The following is a 21,986-nucleotide window of genomic DNA, read 5'->3' as shown; positions in this document are numbered from 1 at the left end:
TAGGCGGCAGTTGCGCGCGGGGGTAACTCACCTCTCTGCGCCCCTCTTGGCCACCCCCGCGCCGTTCCCCGATTGCGTGGCTAGAAGTCGCAGCGGCGGAGACGCGCGGGTGACCCTTTCCCATCGCCACCCAGGTTCGGAGATGGCTCTGCGGTGGGGACGCACGCAGTTCCTAGGGACTCGAATCCAGCCCCTCGGTGCCTCTGGCGACTCCACCACCACCGGTCATCGGTGCGCCGGGTTCCCCAGAAAGGCTGTGCAGAAAAATGGGGGACTACTACTGGGAAGACCCGGCTTCCGGCCTCAACCCTCTGGGTTCGTGCGGCTGGTGGAGCGCGCGGTGTCCAGGGACTCCAGGGGAGGCTACCCCAAGAGCGGGATGTCCATGTACTATATAGATAGTGTTGGGATCCGGAGCTCCCGGCTCCTCTGTGTCTGTCCACTGGCTGGAGTGTCCAGGGCAGGCGTTTGGGGACACCATCCCGGAGGGCTCAACCCGGGCGCCCTGCGCTCAGCTCAGCTGCAGCTCCGTGGTGGCCACGGATCTCCGCGCAGCGCAGGGCGCACAGCCCGGGTGCGGGGCGGGGCTAGGCGGGGACTGGCCGGGGGCGCCCCGCCCGCCGCCGGGCCTCGGTCGGCCCCCGGGGAGGAGTTATGATAATTGGTGCCTCATTAAGGCGCCCGGGTCCCCCGGCGATCTGCGGGACACTCGGAGCGGGCGCGGCTTTCCCCCGGTCCTTGGCTGCGGCCGGCAGCATCGTCCTTCGCCGGAGCCACCGCCGATGCGCGCCCGGTGACCCCAGCCGCGAGGCCCGCGCGCGCGCGCGAGGCACCTCCACCGTGACCCCGATTTTGGATTTACCGCTCGGGGGGTGGGGGGAGCCTGGATTTAACTGGCGGCTGTTTTGGGGGACGCCCGACGCCATGTTGTGGAAAATAACCGATAATGTCAAATATGAAGAAGACTGCGAGGTGAGCGGGGTGCGCAGGAGCGCAGCCAGGACTCATCCCGACTCCTGGCCTGGCTCTGGGAGGGCAGGGTAGGGCCGCTGGACCCCGTCGTACTCCTCGATCGGACGATGAGGGACCGCTCTGCCGGGACAACCTAGTTTGGGGGAATCCTCCCTGGATCGGGACTGCTTTCCCCAACATCTCCAAACCTTCCCGAGAGGACTGGGTTTGGGGACAGCGACCCACCCATCCAGCTTACCTCGTGGAGCCAAATCATTCTCCTTCTTGATCGTCATTTTGGGGGGCAAATAAGCCTCGGGAGCGCGAGCTTAGACGTGGCTTTTTACGCATGAGATCTCCGTTCCAAAGGGGGGGGGGTCCCCGTGCGCCCCTCTTGGCGACACCTATTTTTTTTGAGACTCTGCAGCTGGCTGGGCTAGTCACCTGCCCGCTGCCTTCCTCGGGGTGGGGGGAAAAGCAGAAAAGAGACGAGGGCTTTCCGGAGAAGTGGGGGCTGGGGGAGTGCTGTTGGAGAGAGGGGGTGCGCCGAGGCCAGACGGGGCCGCAAGCGCGCGTGAGAGTGCTCCAGCCAGTCGGACAGGTTGGGCTAGAGTTTCGGAGAGTGGGAGGGCGGGAGGCGGCGAGCGGGAAGAGGAAGAAAAGACGCAGGCGGCGGGGAGGCGCGCGGCCCGGGGCCGGGGTGCAGCGGGGGGAGAGAGCGAGGGGCCGAGCGAAGCGCGCGCGAGCGCATCGCACCCCGAAAGGGGGCTGGTTCCTTGCGCGCAAGCCCGCGCGGCCCCTCTAGAGGGCGGCCGCGCCCTGTCCAGGCTCCCGGGGGGCTGACCCCTCGAGGACAGGGCACCCGGTCCTTAAGATGAAACGGGGGGTGACTTCCAGTCCAGGAACGTGGGCAGGCTAGGCTGACTTGGTGACTTGGATACCCCGGCGGGTTTTGGAGTGGACACACCGCCCCCGGGCCCCGTTCGCCCGCACCGTGCGGGGTGGCTGGCCCTAGCCCGAGCCCCGAGGGCGGGTTTGGGAGGGTCCTGGACAGGGCGGGGCGGAGCCGCACCCTGGGGGCTGCGCGTAATCCCCGCGCCGCACCCAGCCTCGCGCACTCGCGCCATGTGCGGCCTCCTGAGCGCGCGCGAGCCCCCACGCGTGCTCCCCCGGCGGGGCTCCGGCCAGAGTTCGCCCCAAGTTTGGGCTTGCACCCCGGGGCCCTCCGTGCTCACTCCGTCGCCGCCCCACCTGGACATCGCCTTCCCTCAGGTGGTGCCAACTTGGTTTTCCCCTTCCTTTGGGCTTCTGGGGTTCTAGGGCTTTTCTTGTGGGCTTCTTGGGGTGCTAGCGCTAAAGGCGATCCCCCTCCCAGGCTTGGGATCGCGTTCTGCGCCCTTGGAACTCCGGGGCGCCGCGCCCTTCGCCAAAACGGGGCTTTTACGCACTAACGGGGCGCGCGTGCTCTACCTCTCCAGGACCGGCACGACGCGAGCAGCAATGGGAACCCGCGCCTCCCGCACCTGGCCTCGGCGGGCCAGCACCTCTACAGCCCCGCGCCGCCCCTGTCGCACAGCGGGGTGGCCGAGTACCAGCCGCCCCCTTACTTCCCGCCCCCCTACCAGCAGCTGGCCTACTCGCAGTCCGCCGACCCCTACTCGCACCTGGGCGAGGCCTACGCCGCGGCCATCAACCCACTGCACCAGCCCGCGCCCGCCGGCAGCCAGCAGCAGGCCTGGCCGGGTCGCCAGGGCCAGGACGCGGCCGGCCTGCCCGGGCACCACGCGCGCCCCGCCGGGCTCCTGCCACCCCTGGCCGGCCTGGAGAGCGGGGCCATGAGCGCGCGCAGGGACGCCTACCGCCGCTCCGACCTGCTGCTGCCCCACGCGCACGCCCTGGAGGCCGCGGGCCTGGCCGAGAACCTGGGGCTCCACGACATGGCGCACCAGATGGAGGACGTGCAGGTGAGTTGGACACTCGGGGGTGCCCCGGGTTCCCAGGGGGGCCGCACTCCGCGCCCCATTCCTGTGGTTCCCAGCGCCACGCGCTTTGCTGCGCACCAGCCTCGGCTTAAAAGGACGTTTTTGTTGTCTCCCCGACACCCCCAGAATGCCGAGGATCAGCATCTGCTTCTGCACGACCAGACCGTGATTCGCAAAGGTACGTGGAAGGCCCCAAAGTTATTTAAGTTTCTTTTGGGGGCTCCTAGGAATTCTGGATTGGAAGCCAGACGGTTTTTTCCTTTTTTTTTTTTGTATTTGGGCCACCACCTGGCAGAGTTCAGGGGTTTTACTCCTGGCTCTGCACTCAGAAATCGCTCCGGGCAGGCTCCAGGAACCAACCATATGGGATGCCTGGAATCGAACCCGTGTCTGGCCCGAGTCAACTACTTGCAAAGCAAATGCCCTCGCGCTGTGCTATCACTCCGGCCTGGTTTTTCCTCCTTCCACGGAAAAAGAGGCAGCTAGAAAACTCTTTAAACTGCCTTTAAGCCTCTGCCTGCCTGTCTCGGACCCTGTATGCTTGCCCAACCTCACCACAGTCTTGGTGTAAAGTCTTCCAGAATGAATTAGCACAGGGATTTAGTTGGATTTAATTGGTAAGAAATCATAAACTTCCGTTGATGGAAGCTTCTCAGGACAGGGATCTGTGGTTTCAAACAAGGCAACGCGTGGGGACTTTTTATTCGGTGAGGGAAAGTTTGGAAAAGGATTTGGCCTACCCCGCATATGGCGGAGGATTTAGAGGCAGCTCAGAGGTTGGGTTTATGCAGGATCAGGGGAAAAAGAATCTGAAAAATTGGATTAATCATTGGGTGGGGCAACTCGTGAAATTAAGTTGGATATTGATGGGGGTTTCCCAGTCTAGCTAGCTGGAAACCCAGATCATTCTAGAATATAGATCCGGTTAAGTCAGTTAACTACTTAATCATCAGTAAACTGCTTAAAAGCATTCAGAGAAGGAAAACTCAGAAAAATCAAAGAACTTCCCAGTAATTCCACTTGATTTTTTTCCCCCCTCTATCTGTTGCACAGAAAGGTTTTAGGCAGAAAATCTGCACCTCTCTGTGGAACAAGGCAGGAAAGTGAGGCATTGGATTTTGTGTGGTAGCAATTTGGTTGGCTTATTTATTTATTTTGAAGGTAAAGTACACAAGTTCTAATTAAATCGAGTTTTAACAGCGGCTGGAAACTGAAACCTTTTCTGCTTCGGAGCTTGACTAATTAAGTTCCCAAGGTGTTAACTTGGGGAGGGAAAAAAAATGGCTTTCTTGTGCAATCTTGCTCACAGCCAGGCTTCTCTTTCTTGGCTGCTGGTTTGGAAGAGAGAGATCCTTGATGCCCACTCACCGTCTTGTGTCCCCCAGGTCCGATTTCCATGGCCAAGAACCCCCTGAGTCTCCCTTGTCAGAAGGAGCTGGTGGGGGCCGTGATGAACCCCAGTGAAGTGTTCTGCTCTGTCCCTGGCCGCCTTTCCCTCCTCAGCTCCACTTCCAAGTACAAAGTGACAGTGGCCGAAGTCCAGAGGCGACTGTCCCCGCCTGAGTGTTTAAATGCATCGTTACTGGGGGGTGTTCTCAGAAGGTACGTGGGGGGATTTGTTCATGGGGGGGGGTGGCGGGATCAAAGCATCGTGGAGTTATTTTTATCATTTCTGCAACTTTTCTATCTAACGCTGAATTCTAATGGGCCCCGGGTGAGTTTTTTGTACCTTTCTCCCCTTTGCAGAAAGGCGCTAAAACCACATTAATAAATGACTTGTTTGGAGTCGGCTGCCACGGTGGAAAGGTGGCATTTTATGGAGGGAGGAGGACTGATCACGTGGCTATGCTCCCTTCATATATATATATATATATATATATATATATATATATATATATATATATATATATATAATTGTTTTTTTGGGGGGCCACACCCAGCAGCACTCAGGTTACTCCTGGCTCTGCACTCAGAAATTGCTCCTGGCTCTGAGGGACCATATGAGATGCTGGTGATCTAACCCGCATCCATCCTGGCTTAGTAGCGTGCAAGGCAAATGCCCTACCACTCTAGCCCCTTTATTTTTTGAGGGGGTGTGCGGCTGAGGCTTCTGGCACATGAGCATGGAAAAGCGACTTCAGTGCCACTTGCCTGCTGTGTTCAGGATCCGAGATGAGATTTGGGGTTTAGGCGTAGCTGGTTCCCTTGCCAGGCAGATGGTGCAGAATATCTGTAGGGAATTTTGGGGTGTAGCAGACATGGATGAGCCACATTTTCTGTGCTTTTCTTGCAGAGCCAAGTCCAAAAATGGAGGCCGCTCGCTGAGGGAGAAACTGGACAAGATCGGGTTGAATCTTCCGGCGGGCAGGCGGAAAGCGGCCCATGTTACGCTGCTGACCTCGCTGGTGGAAGGTCAGTCAGGATTGGCTGGGCCTTGTGGTGTTGCTGTTTGCACCCATAAAGCAGTTCTAAAGGAAAAACGGGGATCAGGGGGCCAGAGCTATTGCACTTTGGGAAGAGTTTGGCCTTGCATGTGGCCAACTTGGATTCCAGCTCTGGCATCCCATATGGTCCCCTGAGTGCTGTCAGGAATGACCCCTGATAGCAGAGCATAGGATTAGGCGAAACCCCTGAGCACTGCCAGATGTGACACCCCCGCCCCCCAATAAAGGAGTTAGAAAGGGGCTGGAGCAAGTCTCTTGTGTGTTGCATGCAGTTGGCCTAGGTTGGATTCCCCAATGCCCCATAAGGTCCCCCAGGTGTGCCAGGTATGATATTTGAGTATCTCTGGATGTTTTGAGCCCCCTCCCCCCCAAGCCCTGTCACAAGTAGAGAAAGGAAAGTCAGAATCTGGAATGGCTAAAAAATTAGTTGACCTCATAAGTTTTGTTTGGTTGAGATAGTCCTAGCCCACCCAGAAAACCCCTAAAAAAATCATAGCTGATTCAGAAATTTTCATTTTTTTTTTTGGGGGGGTCACTCCTGGCAGTGTTCAGGGGTTCCTCCTGGCTCTACATTCAGAAATTGGCTCCTGGCAGGCTCAGGGGACCATATAGGATGTCGAGATTTGAACCATTATCCTTCATGCAAGACAAAATGTCTTATCTCTGCTATCTCTCCGGCCCAGAAATTTGTTTTCCCACTCTGGGGAATTGGCATTTCATCTTAAATGGACCTTTTTTTTTCTTTAAATGGCAGTTGGACACCTTTGAAATTTGGTTTTCATTTGAGTCTTTCTTTGAGCCTATTGACCCCTGTTGGCCCCCCAGCATTGTTAAAGCCCTGTGAGCACTGCCAGGAGAGATCCCTGAGCAGAGCCAGGAGTAAATCCTGAGCACTGTCGGGTGTGGCCCCCTCCCTAAATAACTGGAGTTCAAAAGCCCCTTTGGTTGGGACCAGAGGCTATTAGAGGGTGTGATTTTCAGTATACCTTTTGGGAGGAGGAACTGGGGGCTTTTCTGCTAGCTCGTCTTAGAGGGTTTGGACCGGGAAAATCTGGGCTCCTGCTTGGAAGGAAATGAAAACCCACTTCATATTCTGTCCAACAGGCCTTATCCTCCTTTCACCCTGGGTTCATTTTTTTTTTCACCCATCAAAGGAAGTGTCCATGGCCCCAGGAAGAGGTTCTCCCCCCCCCCCCCGCCCCCCACTAGGTGACAGGAACAGTCCCCTGAATGGGTGTACCCCTCTCCTCCTTCATACACATACCTGGAAAGTAGCCAAAACCCCTGAGCTGCTTTTAAAAGGAGGAGCCCAGGAAAAGTTGAAATGGTGCGTCCCACGCCCCCCCCCAGCCTCCCCCTCCGCAGAACAAAACAAGCTTGCAGCAGCAGAGAACCCCTTAAGTGCAATGGGGCATGGTTGTTCCCTCTATCCCTGACCAGTGGGGGCCCCGGGCAGGTGGGTGCAGGCATACCCTTTTGAACATTTTTCTGGGTGCCCTGGGCTGCTGCTGTGCCCCCTTATAATCCAGGGGACTTGGCAGAACCTGATTCCCCCCTTTTTCTTCAGCCCCCGAGACAGGCTAGTCAATTGAGGGGTGCTACTGAGTTTTCTTAGCAGCTAGGGCTCTTGAATAAGAAAATTGGGTTGGAGTGATAACACAGCTAGTTGTAGGTACCCTTGCATGCTTCTGGCCAGGACAGACCTGGGTTCATTCCCGGCATCCCATATGTTCCCGAGCCTCCCAGAGCAACTTGAGTACAGAGTCAGCAGTAATCTCTGCTGCTGGGTGTGGCCCAAAAACAAAATCATAAAAAGGGAAAAAAGGAAATTTGGGGACTGGTTTATGCTGCATGCACTGAGTGATGAGGTTCTCCCATGTGGACTTTGGAAAAACTAGTTCAGTACTGGGGGTGCACAGGGTATCTCTGCAGGAAGAAGGTGCTGGAACTGTGGTTTGGGGGTGGGGGTCATTTCCAAGAGTAAAGTTTTGCCCCTGCAAATATTCCAGGGTCCAGAGAGGACCCCCGGTTTTGTGCCCAGAACCAGGCTTCTTTCTCAGAGTAACCTCAGGAATTGTGAGTGGTCAAGGAATTGTGAGTGGTCAGTACAGAAGGCCGCCTTGGCTTCTTCACTTCAACCAAAGTTCTTGGGGCCAAAGAAGAGATAACACAGTGGTAGGGCATTTGCCTTGCAGCAGCCTATGGTTCTAACCCCGGCATCCCATATGGTCCCCCAGCCAGCCAGGCACAATTTTTTTGTTTGGGGGCCACACCCATTTGAAACTCAGGGGTTACTCCTGGCTATGCAATCAGCAATTGCCCTTGGCTTGAGGGGGGACCATTTGGGATGTCAGGGATTCATCCTAGGCTAGCTTTTGCAAGGCCAGATGCTTTACATCTAGCGCACAACCTCTCCTCCGGCCCCTGAGCTCTGCTGGGTATGACCCCCAAATAAAAAACAAACAAAAACCACCATAAATCTGGGGGTGGGGCAGGTTGGACATAGCAAGGTCTGATCCCTCTCCTGTACCCTCCCAAGTCCCAGCCCACAGTACTGACTGATCCTAGATCTCTGAGCCTGGAGTAAACCCTGACTTCTGGGTGTGGCCCTAAACCAAAATAAACTCCCTGTTTGCTCAGAAGTCCCAGATTAGCTCTGACCTTTTCAGGGTCTTCTAGGGTTTGAGCCTTGGGTGCTTAGCTGGAGGCCTTGTGCTCTTGACCCCCTAATCTAATCCCCTTACTGACTTGAGTACTGCTGGGTGTGTCCCCCACTATGTACTTCTCTCCCCTGTAGTGCTTTTATGAGGTGGAGAAAGTGTGGGTGTGTCCGGATGATGTGTTCTGGCAGAGACTTGAGTCCTTAGCAGGGTGTGGGTTTAGGGAGATTTTGGGGTGGGGGGATGTACTCCCACCTTTCGCACTCTAGATGTTCTCTACCCTAGGAAAGATGCCTTAAAGGCAGTCTAGAGGGTGGAGAACCTTGGGAAGGGATGGTGGTGTGTTGGTGGTGATTGGAGGGGGCTAGGAGGTCCGCACCCCTAAAACCTTTCCTTCCCGTGCTGATCTAGGTGAGGCTGTGCATTTGGCCCGGGACTTTGCTTACGTCTGCGAGGCCGAATTCCCCAGCAAGGCAGTAGCTGAATATCTAACCAGACCTCACCTCGGAGGGCGCAACGAGATGGCAGCCAGGAAGAACATGTTGCTGGCTGCACAGTGAGTACCCCCACTTCAGTCTAATGCCAGGGCACCCTGAGACATGGGGCTAGCGGAATCCCATTGTAGGGAAGAACAAAACTCCTCACCACATAAATTGTGGAGCCAAGAGCCGAGGCTGGAAAGAAAGAATCTAGGGAGGTTTTGGTTTCTCTGCTTAGCTCAAAATAGTCTTGACGAGACTTCACTTAATTTTATTTATTTGCATGTTCTGCAAAGCCCTCTCTTCCCCAAGATGTGGAAAACAATTGTGTCAGGTCTCGAAAGAAAATGTCCCTTGGCTGGCCTTCCGATAACAAGGCTTTGATCTAATGTGACGGGCTGTCAGGCCACTGTAGGGAGGCTCGGAGGAACCAAGACTAAATTGATTTAAAATCATAACAAGAGACACAGCTGCCCTTTGGGTGGAAAGAAAGAGAACTAAACTAGCAAGGCAAGTGAATGAGTGAGGTGACCTGGAGACTGCTTAGGGTTTTTTTGGGAAATACCTGAATCCTTTTCCTGGAAGCTTGACCTCCAGGGCCTGGTTCTGGTACCTCTTCCAAGGTGACCTCAACCAAGGTGTTGTTGGGGATTATCTTTTATCTCTGCTGATAGCAGGAGGCTCAGTCTGAGATAGTGCTGGGAAGGACTCACCTCTTCCAAGGAAGAGGTGCTAAGCACAACCTTTAGTTGGCTTCCCTTTTTTTTCTTTTTTTTTTTTTGGGCCACACTCGGCGGTGCTCAGGGGTTACTCCTGGCAGGCACGCGGGACCATATGGGACACCGGGATTCGAACCAACCACCTTTGGTCCTGGATAGGCTGCTTGCAAGGCAAATGCAGCTGTGCTATCTCTCCGGGCCCCCCCTTTTTTCCTTTTTGGTTTTTGGGTCACACCCGGCAAGCGCTCAGGGGTTCCTCCTGGCTCTACGCTCAGAAATAGCTCCTGGCAGGCTTGGGGGACCATATGTCAGGATTCAAATCACTGTCCTGCATGCAAGGCAAATGCCCTACCACCGCCCCTAGCTTCCCTTCTTGCCCAAGGCCCTCTTTCCCTATGTGGTCCCCTGGGTGCTAATCCAAGTTGCTCCTCCCTGGCTCTGAGCTGGTGCCAGCTTACTCACTTAGTGGTACCTCTCTTTCCTTCCCTCCCTGCCTTCCTTTTATCTCCCCAGGCAAGTGTGCAAGGAATTCACTGATCTGCTCAACCAAGACCGAACCCCCAATGGCAATAGCCGCCCCACCCCGGTGTTGGAGACGAGCATCCAGAACTGTCTGTCCCACTTCAGCCTCATCACCCACGGCTTTGGCAGCCAGGCCATCTGTGCCGCCGTGTCTGCACTCCAGAACTATATCAAGGAGGCCCTGGTGGCACTCGACAAATCCTACCTGAACCCAGGGGACCAGAGCCCGGCCGACTCGAGCAAGAGCCTGGAGAAGATGGACAAGCACCGAAAGTAGGACAGACAGACACTCAGCTGGGACACACGGGAGCAAGAGGGCAGGCGCCTCAAGTTCCCCCGCCTGGGACCCCACCCCGACAGAGCTGGCCACCCACCTGCCCACCCAGGGCTCAGGTCCTGGCTGCTTGATGGCACATCCTGGTACGACTGCCCCCTTCCTCCTGCGCCCCAAGACTTCGATTGAGCCCTGCTGTTCCTCCTTCCTCTCCAAGTGGTGCTACAAGTTTTCCAACCTTTTCAAGAAATTCCCTGGCCTTTCCCCACACCCTGGCAAGGGGCATGGCAGCGGCTGGGGGATCAGTGTTTGTGTCCATTCAATATTTGGAGAAAATATTTTATCTCACCTCCTGTCGTGCCAGCCTCTGGACCAAGCAGTGTTGGACATCCTGGTACCCCCTTCTAGTTCGGGGTTGGGGGGGACAGGGTTTGACAAAACTTGTAGAAACAAACAAAGCCTGCTGATTTGTTTTTTTTTTTAATCTTTGTTTTTTTTTTATTGTTTAAACGTTGAGTTAACTCTTGGGAACCTCCTAGTGATGGTACTGAAGCTTTATATTGTATTTATTTCACATTGCGGTGTTTGTTGGAGGAAACTTGAAAACGATGGGCATGGAGGCTTTTATTTTATTTTATTTTTTTTAACTGCCTGTCATCCCACATCCTGAGGGGGGCTTTGTCCTTTTTTTTTTTTTTTGCAAAACTGTTGATTGTACAGATGTTATTTATGCGTAATTTAATGGGGGTCTGTAAATAGGGGTGCACTTAACAGCCTTTTTGAGACTGGGATTCAATTTTAATAAGTCCTGAGGGTGTTGGGGGGCCTCAAGCCCCTCATCTTTTGTGTGGCTCCGGGGGGGGGGGCTGATGTAGGCGGTGGGAGCCCCTGAGTGTGATTCTGGATGCAGAGTTCCTCCTTCACAAGGCAGTACCCTGGGTCTCTTCCCTTCCTTTCCGTTGGGCTGGGACCCTGCTCTGAGTGTGAGGTTCAGTGACTGGGGGTGAATTGGACCTGACTGCCATCCTATAAACACCCTCCAAATATTTGCTGTGTATATGGTGCCTGTATAATAAAAACTATTCTCTATAGATGTTGTGTGGCAACCTGGTGATGACTTATATTTTTTTAATTTTGGGCCACACCTGGCAGCACTCAGGGATTATTCCTGGCTCTGCTCTCGTAGAAATGACTCCTGATAGGCTCAGGGGACTCTGAGATGCCAGTGATTAAACCTAAGAGTTGGCCACTTGCAAGAAGGCAAAGGCCCTCCCTGCTATGCTATGCCCTGCCTCTTAACTGGGTTAGTTCTGGTCTCCAAGTGACTAGTGTTAGAATAGACAGAAGTGCTCTTGCTGCTGTGTGAACTTGACGTGCAAAGAAAATGTCGGTTTGGTTTCATTTTCTCCTTGGTGGGATTGTTCATTCCTTTTTTGTTCTGTGCATCCTTCCCAGCTCAGGGATGTGGGAAGAGTATGGGGGCAGGGGCCCCATTCAAGAATCCATGGAGATACGATTTCATTGCCACCTCTTTGCTTTTCAAAAATTTTCTTCTTTTGGTTTTTTGGCCACACCTGGTGATGCCTCAGGGGTTACTCCTGGCTATGCACTCCTGGCTTAGGGGACCATATGGGGTGCCGGGGATTCCGAAGGCTAGCTCCTGCAAAGCAGACCCCTTACCACTCCAGCCCCAGCTTTTCAAATCTTTTCGAATCTTATTGTTCCTCAGTGCTTGATCCTAGCTCAGTGTTTGGGTCACTTCTGTGTGCTGAGGATTGAACCCCAGGGCTTAGCTGCACAGAAGGCCAGACTTTTGCCACTGTATTACTGTTACCTCTTGGGCTCTGCCATTTGCAAATTATGAGCGAGGGGCCCCAGGCTCTTGGTTCCGTGCCAGGCTTCGAGCAGGAGTGGGTTCCCGGGGATGGATTAGGCAAAGCAAATCCTCCGTGTCTGCCTGCCAGGGCGGACTGGAATAGAAACTCACCCAGTGCTTGCTTTCCTGGGCTTGTCCTGCCCAGTTTTGCTCAGTGTTGTAAGGGATCCTGCTGGCTCTATGGAGATGTGATTCACGCCGTCCTGTGATCTGGCAGAAGCCCTTGAGGAAGCAATCTGTTGACACTTTGGCATCCGCCACCCTGCTTCAAAGGGAAGTGAGAGCAGAAAGGTTTCCCACGTGGGATCAAGTCACAGCTTCTCAATCTTCCTAATCCTTAATACATAACTCCCAAGGCTCAACCATTCCTGACTTCATGTTGGCCTTGGGTGCCATTAAGTCATTTAAACTCTGCCAACCTAATACTTTGCTCTTGGCAGCTTGCACCTGGCCACTGAATGTGTCCATTAAGTTGGGTTTATCTGCTGGAGATGTCGGCACCACAGTCGCTGGGCTTGGAGGTTTCAGGTTGGCAGCTAATTTTTTTTTTCCATCGGAACCTGGGTGTCTTAAGAGGAAGCAGCGAGGGTGTGCTGGAGAAAAAGGAGGTGCCCTTTGCTTATCAGCAGCATCTTAACTTTGCTTTTGGCCGGATCTGGCTTTTAGGAGCTTTGCTGAGCAAAATGCAACGCAGACCAGGTTCTGGAAACACCCCAAAGTCAACCGACATGGCGAGTGAGTCAGAAGCAAGCCCGGGGCCTGGCCTCTGCCACCTGGGCTTGCTTTCTCCTTGCTCCACTGGCCAAGGACGGGGTCTCCATTGGAAATGTAGTAAAACCTGCAGGGTCCTCACCAGGCCCTTTGGGAGATATTTCATTCGATATGTGTGCATGTATGTATGCATGTGTAGGTTTGGGAGGGTGCCAGCTCAGGAGCTGTGACTCCACCATCACTATCTGAGGTTTGCCCCATAGGAGGCTGACCCCAATGTCCTGGGTTCTTGATGCCCTGACCCATGCATGATACACTGGGTCCCCAATGCCCTGGCCCATTACAGGGACCATTAAAGCTCTGGAATCCCCCCACTATGCTCCTGCCCAGGGGCAGCAGCCTGGCTCTTCATCTGGAGATGGGATCCCCTTTCCTTGGCCTCTGCTGGGTCTGGGAGAGAAGCCTGGAGCTTAGAAGCCTGCTTATGTTTGTGGGTCGTGGCCTGTTTGGGTGCCTGGTCCTTGGGAGGTGTCAGTGGTGTTCTGGGGGCTCCAGGAGGAGAGGGGTGACCAACTGCCTTTTGACTATACAGAGCCCTGGTGTAAAAGACCTCAAGCCCTCATCTCAGCAGTCAGTCTTGGGTGTCTAATGCTTGAGAACCAAGCAGGGTCATTCAGGGGAAGGATGGAGAACTGGGGAGGTAGGAGGTGTGTAGGCTCCTCAGTCCAGGTGAGCCATTTAGTTTCCATGTGCTTCCTTTTGCTGGGGGGCTTCACCTTCCTTTTTTTTTTTCCTTCCGGTTTTGTTTGTTTTGGGGCTGGACCTGGCAGCACTCAGTGGTTACTCCTGGCTCTGTGCTCAAGAGTTACTCCTGGAAGGTTTAGGGGACCCTATAGGATTCCGGGGATCGAACCCACATTAGCCGCTTGCGAGGCAAACACCCTCCCTGCTTTGCTATCTAGCTCAGGCCCCTGGCTTCACCTTTTTAAGTGGGCACTGAGCCTAAGCCACTCTGCCATGGGCCATAAGGTGAGGGCACATTCTGTTCGCCCTGGAAGGGCAGTGCCCTTGGGCCAAGGTCTTCCTGTCCTGCATGGAGAGTGGGCAGAGGGCCCTGGAGCAACTTTGGAAATCACCAGGCTGCAAATGTGGCTTCCTGGTGTTGGCTAAGTGGCATGCCTTACTCGTCCCGTCCCCCCCCTCGCCCTTTTTCTGCCTCTCAAGGCTTCCTAGGCCAACCCTGCTGCCAAATCATGCCGTCCTGGGGTGGCTCCTGCCTTGCCATTCCCTGTGCCACCTCTCCCTAGGTCTTGAAATGACAACACAGGAACAAATGTCACCTGATTTCCAAAGAGGCCTCGGTTTGGGGGCCGCTGTTATTCTTGGCCCCAGCCGTCCACCCCTGCCTTCCGGACCAGTCTGGATGATATCTTGTCCTCAGTAGACAGGTGAAGAGAAAACTCTGTACTAGTTGAGTTCAAAGGCTCCGACCTGGCCTGTTTGAGGAAAACCGTGGGGGAGAGTCTTGGAGCAACCTGCTGGGATGGAGTGTTCTTGGGGTCTCCTCCCATTTCTCTAAGGAAGGCTGTGGCAGTAAGGGAAGAGTGCCCCTTCCAGGGCACTGGGCTGGTGTGCAGAAGGGGCTGGATTTTATGGGCATGAGTGGACCTGAACCCTAAATTCTGACTAGTTTGGGGACGGCTGTGGCAGGGAATGAAAGTCTGAGAGTGAGTCACAGGAGTTTTGTATGGGGTGTGTGTGTGTGTGTGTGTGTGTGTGTGTGTGTGTGTGTGTGTGTGTGTGTGTGTGTGTGAGAGTGAGTGAGTGAGCCATTAGCAGCCTTGCTCTGGATGTCCCCAGCTTTATGCTCAGGTGAGCACAGGGTGCATTGAGCCATCTCTCGGGCCTTAGTTTTTGGGTTTTATTTGTCTTGAGGATACACCCAGTGGCGCTTGAGTGTTACTCCTGGCTCAGTGCTTGGGAGCTGTGCCTAGAGTGCTCAGTGACTGCAGTGCTAAGAATATCTTTGGGTTCCTGCCTGTTCCAGTCCTTTGAACTTTCTGGTGATAATTTCTCTTGAGCGTTTTCTTTATTTGTTTGGTTTTAGAGGGGTCACACCTGTCTGTGCTTATGGCCAACTCCAGGTTCTATACTCAGGTGTCACTCTGGGGTGTTTGGACCATATGGGGTGTTGGGGATTCAACCCAGGCAAGCATCCTGTCCACCTTCCTATTGCTCTGGCCAGTGTTTGTTTAGTTTGGGGGGCTTTACCCAGAGTGCATGGGGGTGCACCCAGCCCTTTGCTCTCTCCTCAGCTCTGTCCTGCTTTGTTTGTTTGTTTGTTTTGAGTCACATCCAGTGACACTCAAAAGTTACTCCTGGCCCTTTGCTCAGAAATAGCTCCTGGCAGACTCGAAGGACCATATGGAAAGCCGGGAATTGAACTTGCATCCATCCCAGGTCAGCCACGTGCAAGGAAAACACCCTACTGTTGTGCTATCTCTCGGCCCCAGCTGCTGCTGTTTATTAATTATTCTTCTGGACCTGCATCAACAATTTAGGGGAGACCCCTCATTTCTCCCTCCTGTCCCTGCTCTGCCCACCCTCCTCATCCCTGCCCTGACCTGCTTAGCTCCATTCCCTCCTGTTTCTTACTTATTTATTTTTGGTTTTGGGCCACACTGGGAAATACTCAGGGGCTACTCCTGGCTCTTTGCCCCGGAATCACTCCTGGTGGTGTGACAGGGACTCCTCAACCACCACTAGAGCCTCAGTGTGCAGATAGGGAAACTAAGGCACAGAGTGGCTGCATTGCCCAAGGCAGTTGCTGGCTAAGTGGTCCAGAGCAGATGCTTAGAGCCTCTTCTGGGGAAAGGTTCTGGCAGATTCTGGGTGCTTCTAGTCTGAACTGTTGTGGGCGGGGGGTGGGCTGGATGCAGAGGGTTGAAGGGTCCCAAGTGGTGGAATCTGCTTGTGCCTAGCACATGGCCTGAGACTAAGTACTTGGTTGAGGGGACGGACACCAGGAAGCAGGAGCAGAGGGGAAGGAGGAAGGGAAAAGGTCGCCTTTGGGGGTTCATCCTGCTGACTTTGGCATTGCCCCCTTCTGAGCTTCCAGAGGCTGAGCCCAACGTGCCACTGCTTTGTCGTAGCCTGGTTTTCTGTTTTCGCCCTGTGGGCCTCCCCAGCAGCCCACCTCCTGCCACCCTGACCCAAACTCCTGGCTCTGAGACTTACTGTGTCTGCTGTCATCATGGAGGCAGGTGTCCCTGGGACAACTCTTAGCGTGTTGTTGGGGGATGCCAGGAGTGGGTGAAGGACCCACAGCTGTCAGGAGCCAGTCTCCACCCTGACCCTTCAGAAGTATTGATATTGACTTAGGCATCTGAGTGTTGTTTGGGGTCACACCTGGTGGTGTTCAGGGGGTGGTGTTCAGGACGGATCCCTGATAATGCTTGGATACCCACGTGCAGGGCCAGGGGCCCCACCAGGGTCAGCTGCTTACTAGGCAAGAATCTTATCTTGTACTGTCTCTCTGGCTCCTATGTTTTTTTTTTTAATTTTTTATTTTTAATTATGAGAACAAAGATGCAAAGAAAGAGGACAAGGTAAAGTTTCAGTGGAAGGACAATCACCATAACATAATTCTCAGAAGTCCCCTTACTGATATCTTTTTTTTTTTTTTTGGTCTTTGGGCCACACCCAGCAGTGCTCAGGGGTATCTGTCTGTCTGCTCAGAAATAGCGCCTGGCAGGCACGGGGGACCGTATGGGACACCGGGATTCGAACCAACCACCTTTGGTCCTGGATCAGCTGCTTGCAAGGCAAACACCGCTGTGCTATCTCTCCGGGCCCCACCTTACTGATATCTTAACTTTGAACTTTCAGCCAAAGAACATAAAGATAAATAAAACAGAATCCATGTACAATTACTTTGTCCCTCAAGTCCCCAGATTATAACACTTTATAATATTTCTTAGCAGCAGACAAGGCAATCTAAAGCCATAAAACTTATGTAACTCCTTAGACATTAGAAGCATAGTATTTTTTTACATGTCCATGTACATGCATATTAGTTTAAGTGGGTTTTTTCTAAGGATTAGAGTCAAAGGAGCACAGTAAAAACGGTGTTAGAGTGGCAATTTTTGTTTGCATAGGCCCAACAAAATATGAGGGGCATGGAAAAGAATAACCTTGGCCTAAATACAAAGAGACCCCTGAAGTTTCCTGGCATAAGACCAACTCTAGGCTCCAGGCAAGCTAGATCGTCCAATCCAAGACATTGTCTGTAGTGCCAACACACTTATTTTTCATAGTCTCTGTTGTTGGTATTATGTTTCTGTATTAAAGATCCTGGAATCCGCATATCTTACATTGATGTAAGGATGTGGAGCGTCCTCTCATTTCACCTCACAATTAAAGGGCAATGCAGAGAGCCCTGTCCTGTAAGCAGGTCATTGTTGTTAAGTCTTCTTAAGTGTTAAGGGAAGTCTCTTTTGAACAGGTCAGTGTCTGAGCAGTGGTAGGGTCCTCCGTGGTAGAGGATTGCTTCCAGGTGAGGTTATAGACAAAGTTGGATGTTTCGTGGATGGCTTCCCTGGTTCAGAGGTGAATGGAAAATGCCCATTCTTCTGAGGCCTGTGCCAGGTCGTTATATCAATGTTCAGGGTGTAAGGTCCCTTTGCACTACAAGATTTGTGTGTTCCAATTTCTATTAGATAAGATCTTATTTGTATGTATAGTATTTTCCCATTTTAATGTGCCTATGCAAAAAAGAAACAATGCCACGTGGCGTTATTGGCGCATATGGAGGCCATAAGAACAAGTCCAACAATCCCCATGGCATGGTTCAATCAACAGCATTAAACTGGGGAACTCTTCCACCAAAATTCCTTATTGAACAGCTCACAAAGAGAAGATAAAAAGTGGTTAGAATCGTCACTGTATAAAAGAATATTTAATAAGACTTATAGCTGTCAGAGAAAAAACACATAAAATATCCAAAAGAAATACGTGTCCATTTTATGTCTTTAGAAATAGTTGTGGGTTGTTACACACAATGCATGGCTTTGGTCTGTGATTAGGATTGTGCAGTACTGAAGTTAAAAAGAGTAATGTGGGTTAGTGATGTTTGGGGGGTGGTGGTGAGAGAGTTAAGGAGTAAAAATGAGCTTTGTAGGGGTGTGGGAAAGGGCAGAATACAAAATGGACATTCTGGATATGCAAAACATAACATAAGGATAGGAAATACTCTTTTTTTTGTTTTGTTTTGTTTTTGGGCCACACCCGGCATTGCTCAGAGGTTACTCCTGGCTGTCTGCTCTGAAATAGCTCTTCTCCTGGGAGACACAGGGGACCATATGAAACACCGGGATTCAAACCAACCACCTTTGGTCCTGGATCGGCTGCTTGCAAGGCAAACGCTAATGAGCTATCTCTCAGGGTCCCGGGAATACTCTTTTTTTTTTTCTTTATTTTTTTTTTAATTTTTTTTTAATATAGAACGCTTCACGAATTTGCGTGTCATCCTTGCACAGGGGCCATGCTAATCTTCTCTGTATCGTTCCAATTTTAGTATATGTGCTGCCGAAGCGAGCACTCTTTATTTTTTTTTAAATTATCTTTATTTAAACACCGTGATTAAAAATATAATTGTACTTGTATGATTACAGTCATATAAAGAACACCCCCCTTCACCAGTGCAGGATTCCCACCACCAATTCTGGAAATACTCTTAATACATGCAATGCCCCCCGCACGGTTTTCCACATATAGACTGGTGAGAAAGTGACAGTGACAAACTTAGTGCAACTGAGCAAATCTCAGCACCCCAAGTTAGGACCCACCATTTCTGGCCGCCTGGGCTGGAACCCAGGGAAGGCCTGGAGGTGGGGGGGCAGAAGAGGGGACTGCTGGGGGCTTATCAAGGCTCCCAGCGCACCCAAGTTAGGGAGGAGGCCTTCCACATGGGGTCTCCCCAAACCTCATGCCGGCTAGAGCTAGCCTCCAGATCAAGAAAGGATCGATAGAGAGCCGGAAGCCAGGATCTGCCCACCCTCCACCCTGTGCCCTTCCCACCCTAGTGCAGGGGGAAGGGCGGGGAAAGCTTGGGACCCCATCTAGGAGGGACCCCCCCCCCCCACCTTGTCTGGCCGCCTGGGCTGCCACCCTCCTATGGTTTTATTACAAACTTTTTTTGTTTGTTTTGATTTTTGGGCCACACCCAGTGACGCTCAGGGGTTGCTCCTGGCTATGCACGCAGAACTCACTCCTGGCTTGGGGGACCATATAATGGGATGCCGGGGGATTGAATCGCAGTCCATCCTAGTTTAGTGCATGCAAGGCAAATGCCCTACCACTTGCTCCACAGCTCCGGCCCCAACAAAACTTTTTTTGAGTCACACCTGGCAGCACTCAAGGGTTACTCCTGGCTCTACCCTCAGAAATCGCTCCTGGCAGGCTCAGGGGACCGTATAGGATGCCGGCATTCGAACCATCGTCCTTCTGCATGCAAGGCAAACGCCTTACCTCCATGCTATCTCTCCAGCTCCCTCTACAAAACCTTTTTTAAATTCTTTTTTGTTGTTGGGCCACTTCTGGTTTGGTGTTCAGGGGGGTCATCTGGGGTTCCCGCAAAGTACATTTATACCCCTTTAACTGTCTTGAGACCCACATTCCATTATTTTATGTTTTCTTTCTTTTTCCCCCCTCCCTTTCTCCCTCCCCGCAGGTGAACTTTTCGAAGTTTTTGAACACTTGCCCAAGGACACCCTCCTTAGCTGTGTGCCCCAGAGTTGCTGTCAGCTAATCTGGGATTCACCTGCAGGGCAGGTTCTGGTGCCATGTCCACTGAAAGGGGATCACTGAAGGGTGATTCATGCTGATTTTTTGGGTTGCCAGCACAGGTCCTGGGCACAGCAGGTGGTTGGCAAATGCCTTCATTAACTTGATAAAACCTCTGACTTTAGGGGGCTGCAGAAGCATGTGCTTAGGAGCTTGCTTTGCACTCAACTAACCTAGGTTCAATCCCCGGCGTCGGCGTCACATATGGTCTCCTGAGTCCCTAAAGAGTGATCCCTGAGCACAATGCCAGGAGTAAGGTAAGCCTTGGACACCCCAGGTGTAGCCCCCTAAATCAAATCCAATACCAAAGAACAATAAAAGACCTATAAACTCCTGAGCACTGGTCAGAGCAGTGTTTCTAGTTCCAGTGTGTTCCTTTTTTCAGGAAACATCTGTGGTCCTGGACTGGGGGACCAGGCTGCCATCTTGGGTGACAAGACAAGCTTCAAAGCCCTGGAAGGGGAAGGAGGGTTGGTTCCTAGGAATAACCCAACAGGATCTTCCCCAGGTGTGCCTCTTACTACTCTGAATGGCATTCCAGGGATGTGATGAGGAGGGCACTGGGGACCAGCGACTGATCCCCAGAGGTGCAGAAAGAGCTATTCGGGGGACACACTAGCCCAGTGACAACATTGCTTTTTTAGATCAAATGGAGCCATTTTCTACCCATGTCTAGCGCTCTCTCTTCTCACCTGGCTCTCACGTCCATGTTTCCTCCCCTGACTGACTCATTCTAGGACCTACTGCAGAATCCAGGTTGCGGGGTGCTTCTAGGGCCCCCCACCCTGTGAGGTCAGGACCCAGGACTGTGGGATTTGGTTTCAGCTCACCCCCCATCATGCTGCCTTCATGGCAACATCTCTGAAATCTCACGGCTGGGTCTGGCTGAGGAGGCTTTGCTGGGGGCATTTGAGACAGTTCCAGGATAGAAGTGATGGGTGAGGAGAGAGGGTGTGCATGGGGGTGAGAGCCAAGGGCAGGGCTCAGAGGGGAGTCAGGGAGCCTTTGCAGGCTGGGGTCACCCATGATTGCCCACCCACCCCTGAAGGCTGTAAGCAGGGGTGGCAGAAAGGATTTCTGGGCCCGGAGAGATAGCACAGCGGTGTTTGCCTTGCAAGCAGCCGATCCAGGAACAAAGGTAGTTGGTTCGAATCCCGGTGTCCCGTAGGGTCCCCCCGTGCCTGCCAGGATCTATTTCTGAGCAGACAGCCAGGAGTGACCCCTGAGCACAGCCAGGTGTGGCCCAAAAACCAAAAAAAAAAAAAACAAACCAAAAACAAACAAACAAACAAACAAAAAACAGAAAGGATTTCTATGGGCAAAATATCACTTATTCTCCAGAACAGACAGCGTAGAGAGATGGAGAAATCGAGACTAGATCACATAGATCCCCAGGTGGATGAGCCACTTGTAGAACATTTTGAGTTTTGGCCGTATTTAGGAGTCAATCCTGGCTCTGGGGATTACATATGATGATGTCAAGGATTGATTTTTGTTTTGTTTTGGGGCTACACCTGGCTGCACTTGGGTTACTCCCAGCTCAGCGCTCAGAAATCACTCCTGGTAGGCTTGGGGGACCAGATGGGATACCAGGGATCAAACCTGGTCCGTTTCAGGTCAGCAGCATGCAAGGCAAATGCCCTACCACTGTACTACCACTCCAGCCCCGATGTCAAGGATTGAACTAGGGTTGGCTACATGCAAGGCAAGTGCCTTAACCCCTGCATTACTTCTCTTTTTGTTTTTATTTTTTGGGGGAGGGCATACCTGGCAGCACTCAGGGGTGATTCCTGGCTCTGTGTTCAGAAATCACTGCTGGCAGGCTCTGGGGGCGGGGACCCTATGAGGTGCTGAAGATGGAACCTGGGGTAGCTGTGTGCAGGGCAAATGCTCTCCCAGTTGTGCTGTTGTTTTGTTTGTTTCTTTTGAACCTACCCACACCTGACTGCTCAAGGCTTGACTCCCATTCTGTGCTCAGGAGTCACTCCTGGCGGGGCTTCAGGAGGGGACAGGGTTGGGGCCAACACAACCATATGCAAGGCAAGTGCGTGCCTTACCCCCTGCTTCAATATCTTTTTTGGTTTGTTTGGTTTTGATTTTTGGCCTACATCTGTAGGCACTCAGAGGTTACTCCTGGCTCTGCCCTTAGAAATCACTCCTGGGGGGCCGGAGAGATAGTATGGAGTTAAGGCATTTGCCTTTTGTGCAGAAGGTCATTGGTTCGAATCCCGGCATCCCATATGGACCCCTGAGCCTGCCAAGAGAGATTTCTAAGCGTGGAGCCAGGAGTAACTCCTGAGCACTGCCAGGTGTGACCCAAAAACCAAAAAAAAAAAAAAAAAAAGAGAAGAAATTACTCCTGGCAGGCTCAGGGCTACCATATGGGATATTGGGAATCGAACCAGGGTCTGTCCTCTTTGCAAGGCAAATGCTTTGTGCTATTTAACCGATTGCACCCTGCCCCAATATCTTGATGGTGAACTGAACTTGCAGCTGGTTTCAATGAAGCTTGGATGTGAATGAGA

The 21,986-nt window shown here is 52.6% G+C and overlaps 1 protein-coding gene and 1 non-coding gene across 2 annotated transcripts; one reads left to right on the top strand and one right to left on the bottom strand.

Moving 5' to 3' along the window:
- The first annotated feature begins 924 nt into the window (after positions 1 to 924).
- Positions 925 to 10,034, top strand: TFAP2C (transcription factor AP-2 gamma). The gene is made up of 7 exons (XM_049776351.1): positions 925 to 972; positions 2,430 to 2,915; positions 3,060 to 3,111; positions 4,319 to 4,535; positions 5,227 to 5,345; positions 8,449 to 8,593; positions 9,749 to 10,034. The coding sequence occupies exons 1-7, from the start codon at positions 925 to 927 to the stop codon at positions 10,032 to 10,034; spliced, it is 1,353 nt and encodes a 450-aa protein (XP_049632308.1).
- An 8,076-nt stretch (positions 10,035 to 18,110) lies between these two features.
- On the bottom strand, positions 18,111 to 18,217 carry LOC126015113 (U6 spliceosomal RNA). The gene has a single exon (XR_007498008.1). It is a non-coding gene; the product is annotated as a U6 spliceosomal RNA (small nuclear RNA).
- Between the last annotated feature and the right edge of the window lie 3,769 nt (positions 18,218 to 21,986).

The sequence above is a fragment of the Suncus etruscus genome, chromosome 7 (genome assembly GCF_024139225.1).
Source record: "Suncus etruscus isolate mSunEtr1 chromosome 7, mSunEtr1.pri.cur, whole genome shotgun sequence".
Classification (NCBI taxonomy): domain Eukaryota; kingdom Metazoa; phylum Chordata; class Mammalia; order Eulipotyphla; family Soricidae; genus Suncus; species Suncus etruscus.
Note: the sequence above shows the minus strand (reverse complement) of the source record. Positions and strands in the feature narration are given on the sequence as shown.

What these genes read in the sequence shown, in the direction of transcription:
- TFAP2C (XM_049776351.1), top strand. Translation starts at nt 925, where the DNA reads ATGTTGTGGAAAATAACCGATAATGTCAAATATGAAGAAGACTGCGAG. An exon ending in CCAGACCGTGATTCGCAAAG is followed by an intron (nt 3,112 to 4,318) that starts GTACGTGGAAGG and finishes TGTGTCCCCCAG; the next exon opens with GTCCGATTTCCATGGCCAAG. An exon ending in CTGGGGGGTGTTCTCAGAAG is followed by an intron (nt 4,536 to 5,226) that starts GTACGTGGGGGG and finishes CTTTTCTTGCAG; the next exon opens with AGCCAAGTCCAAAAATGGAG.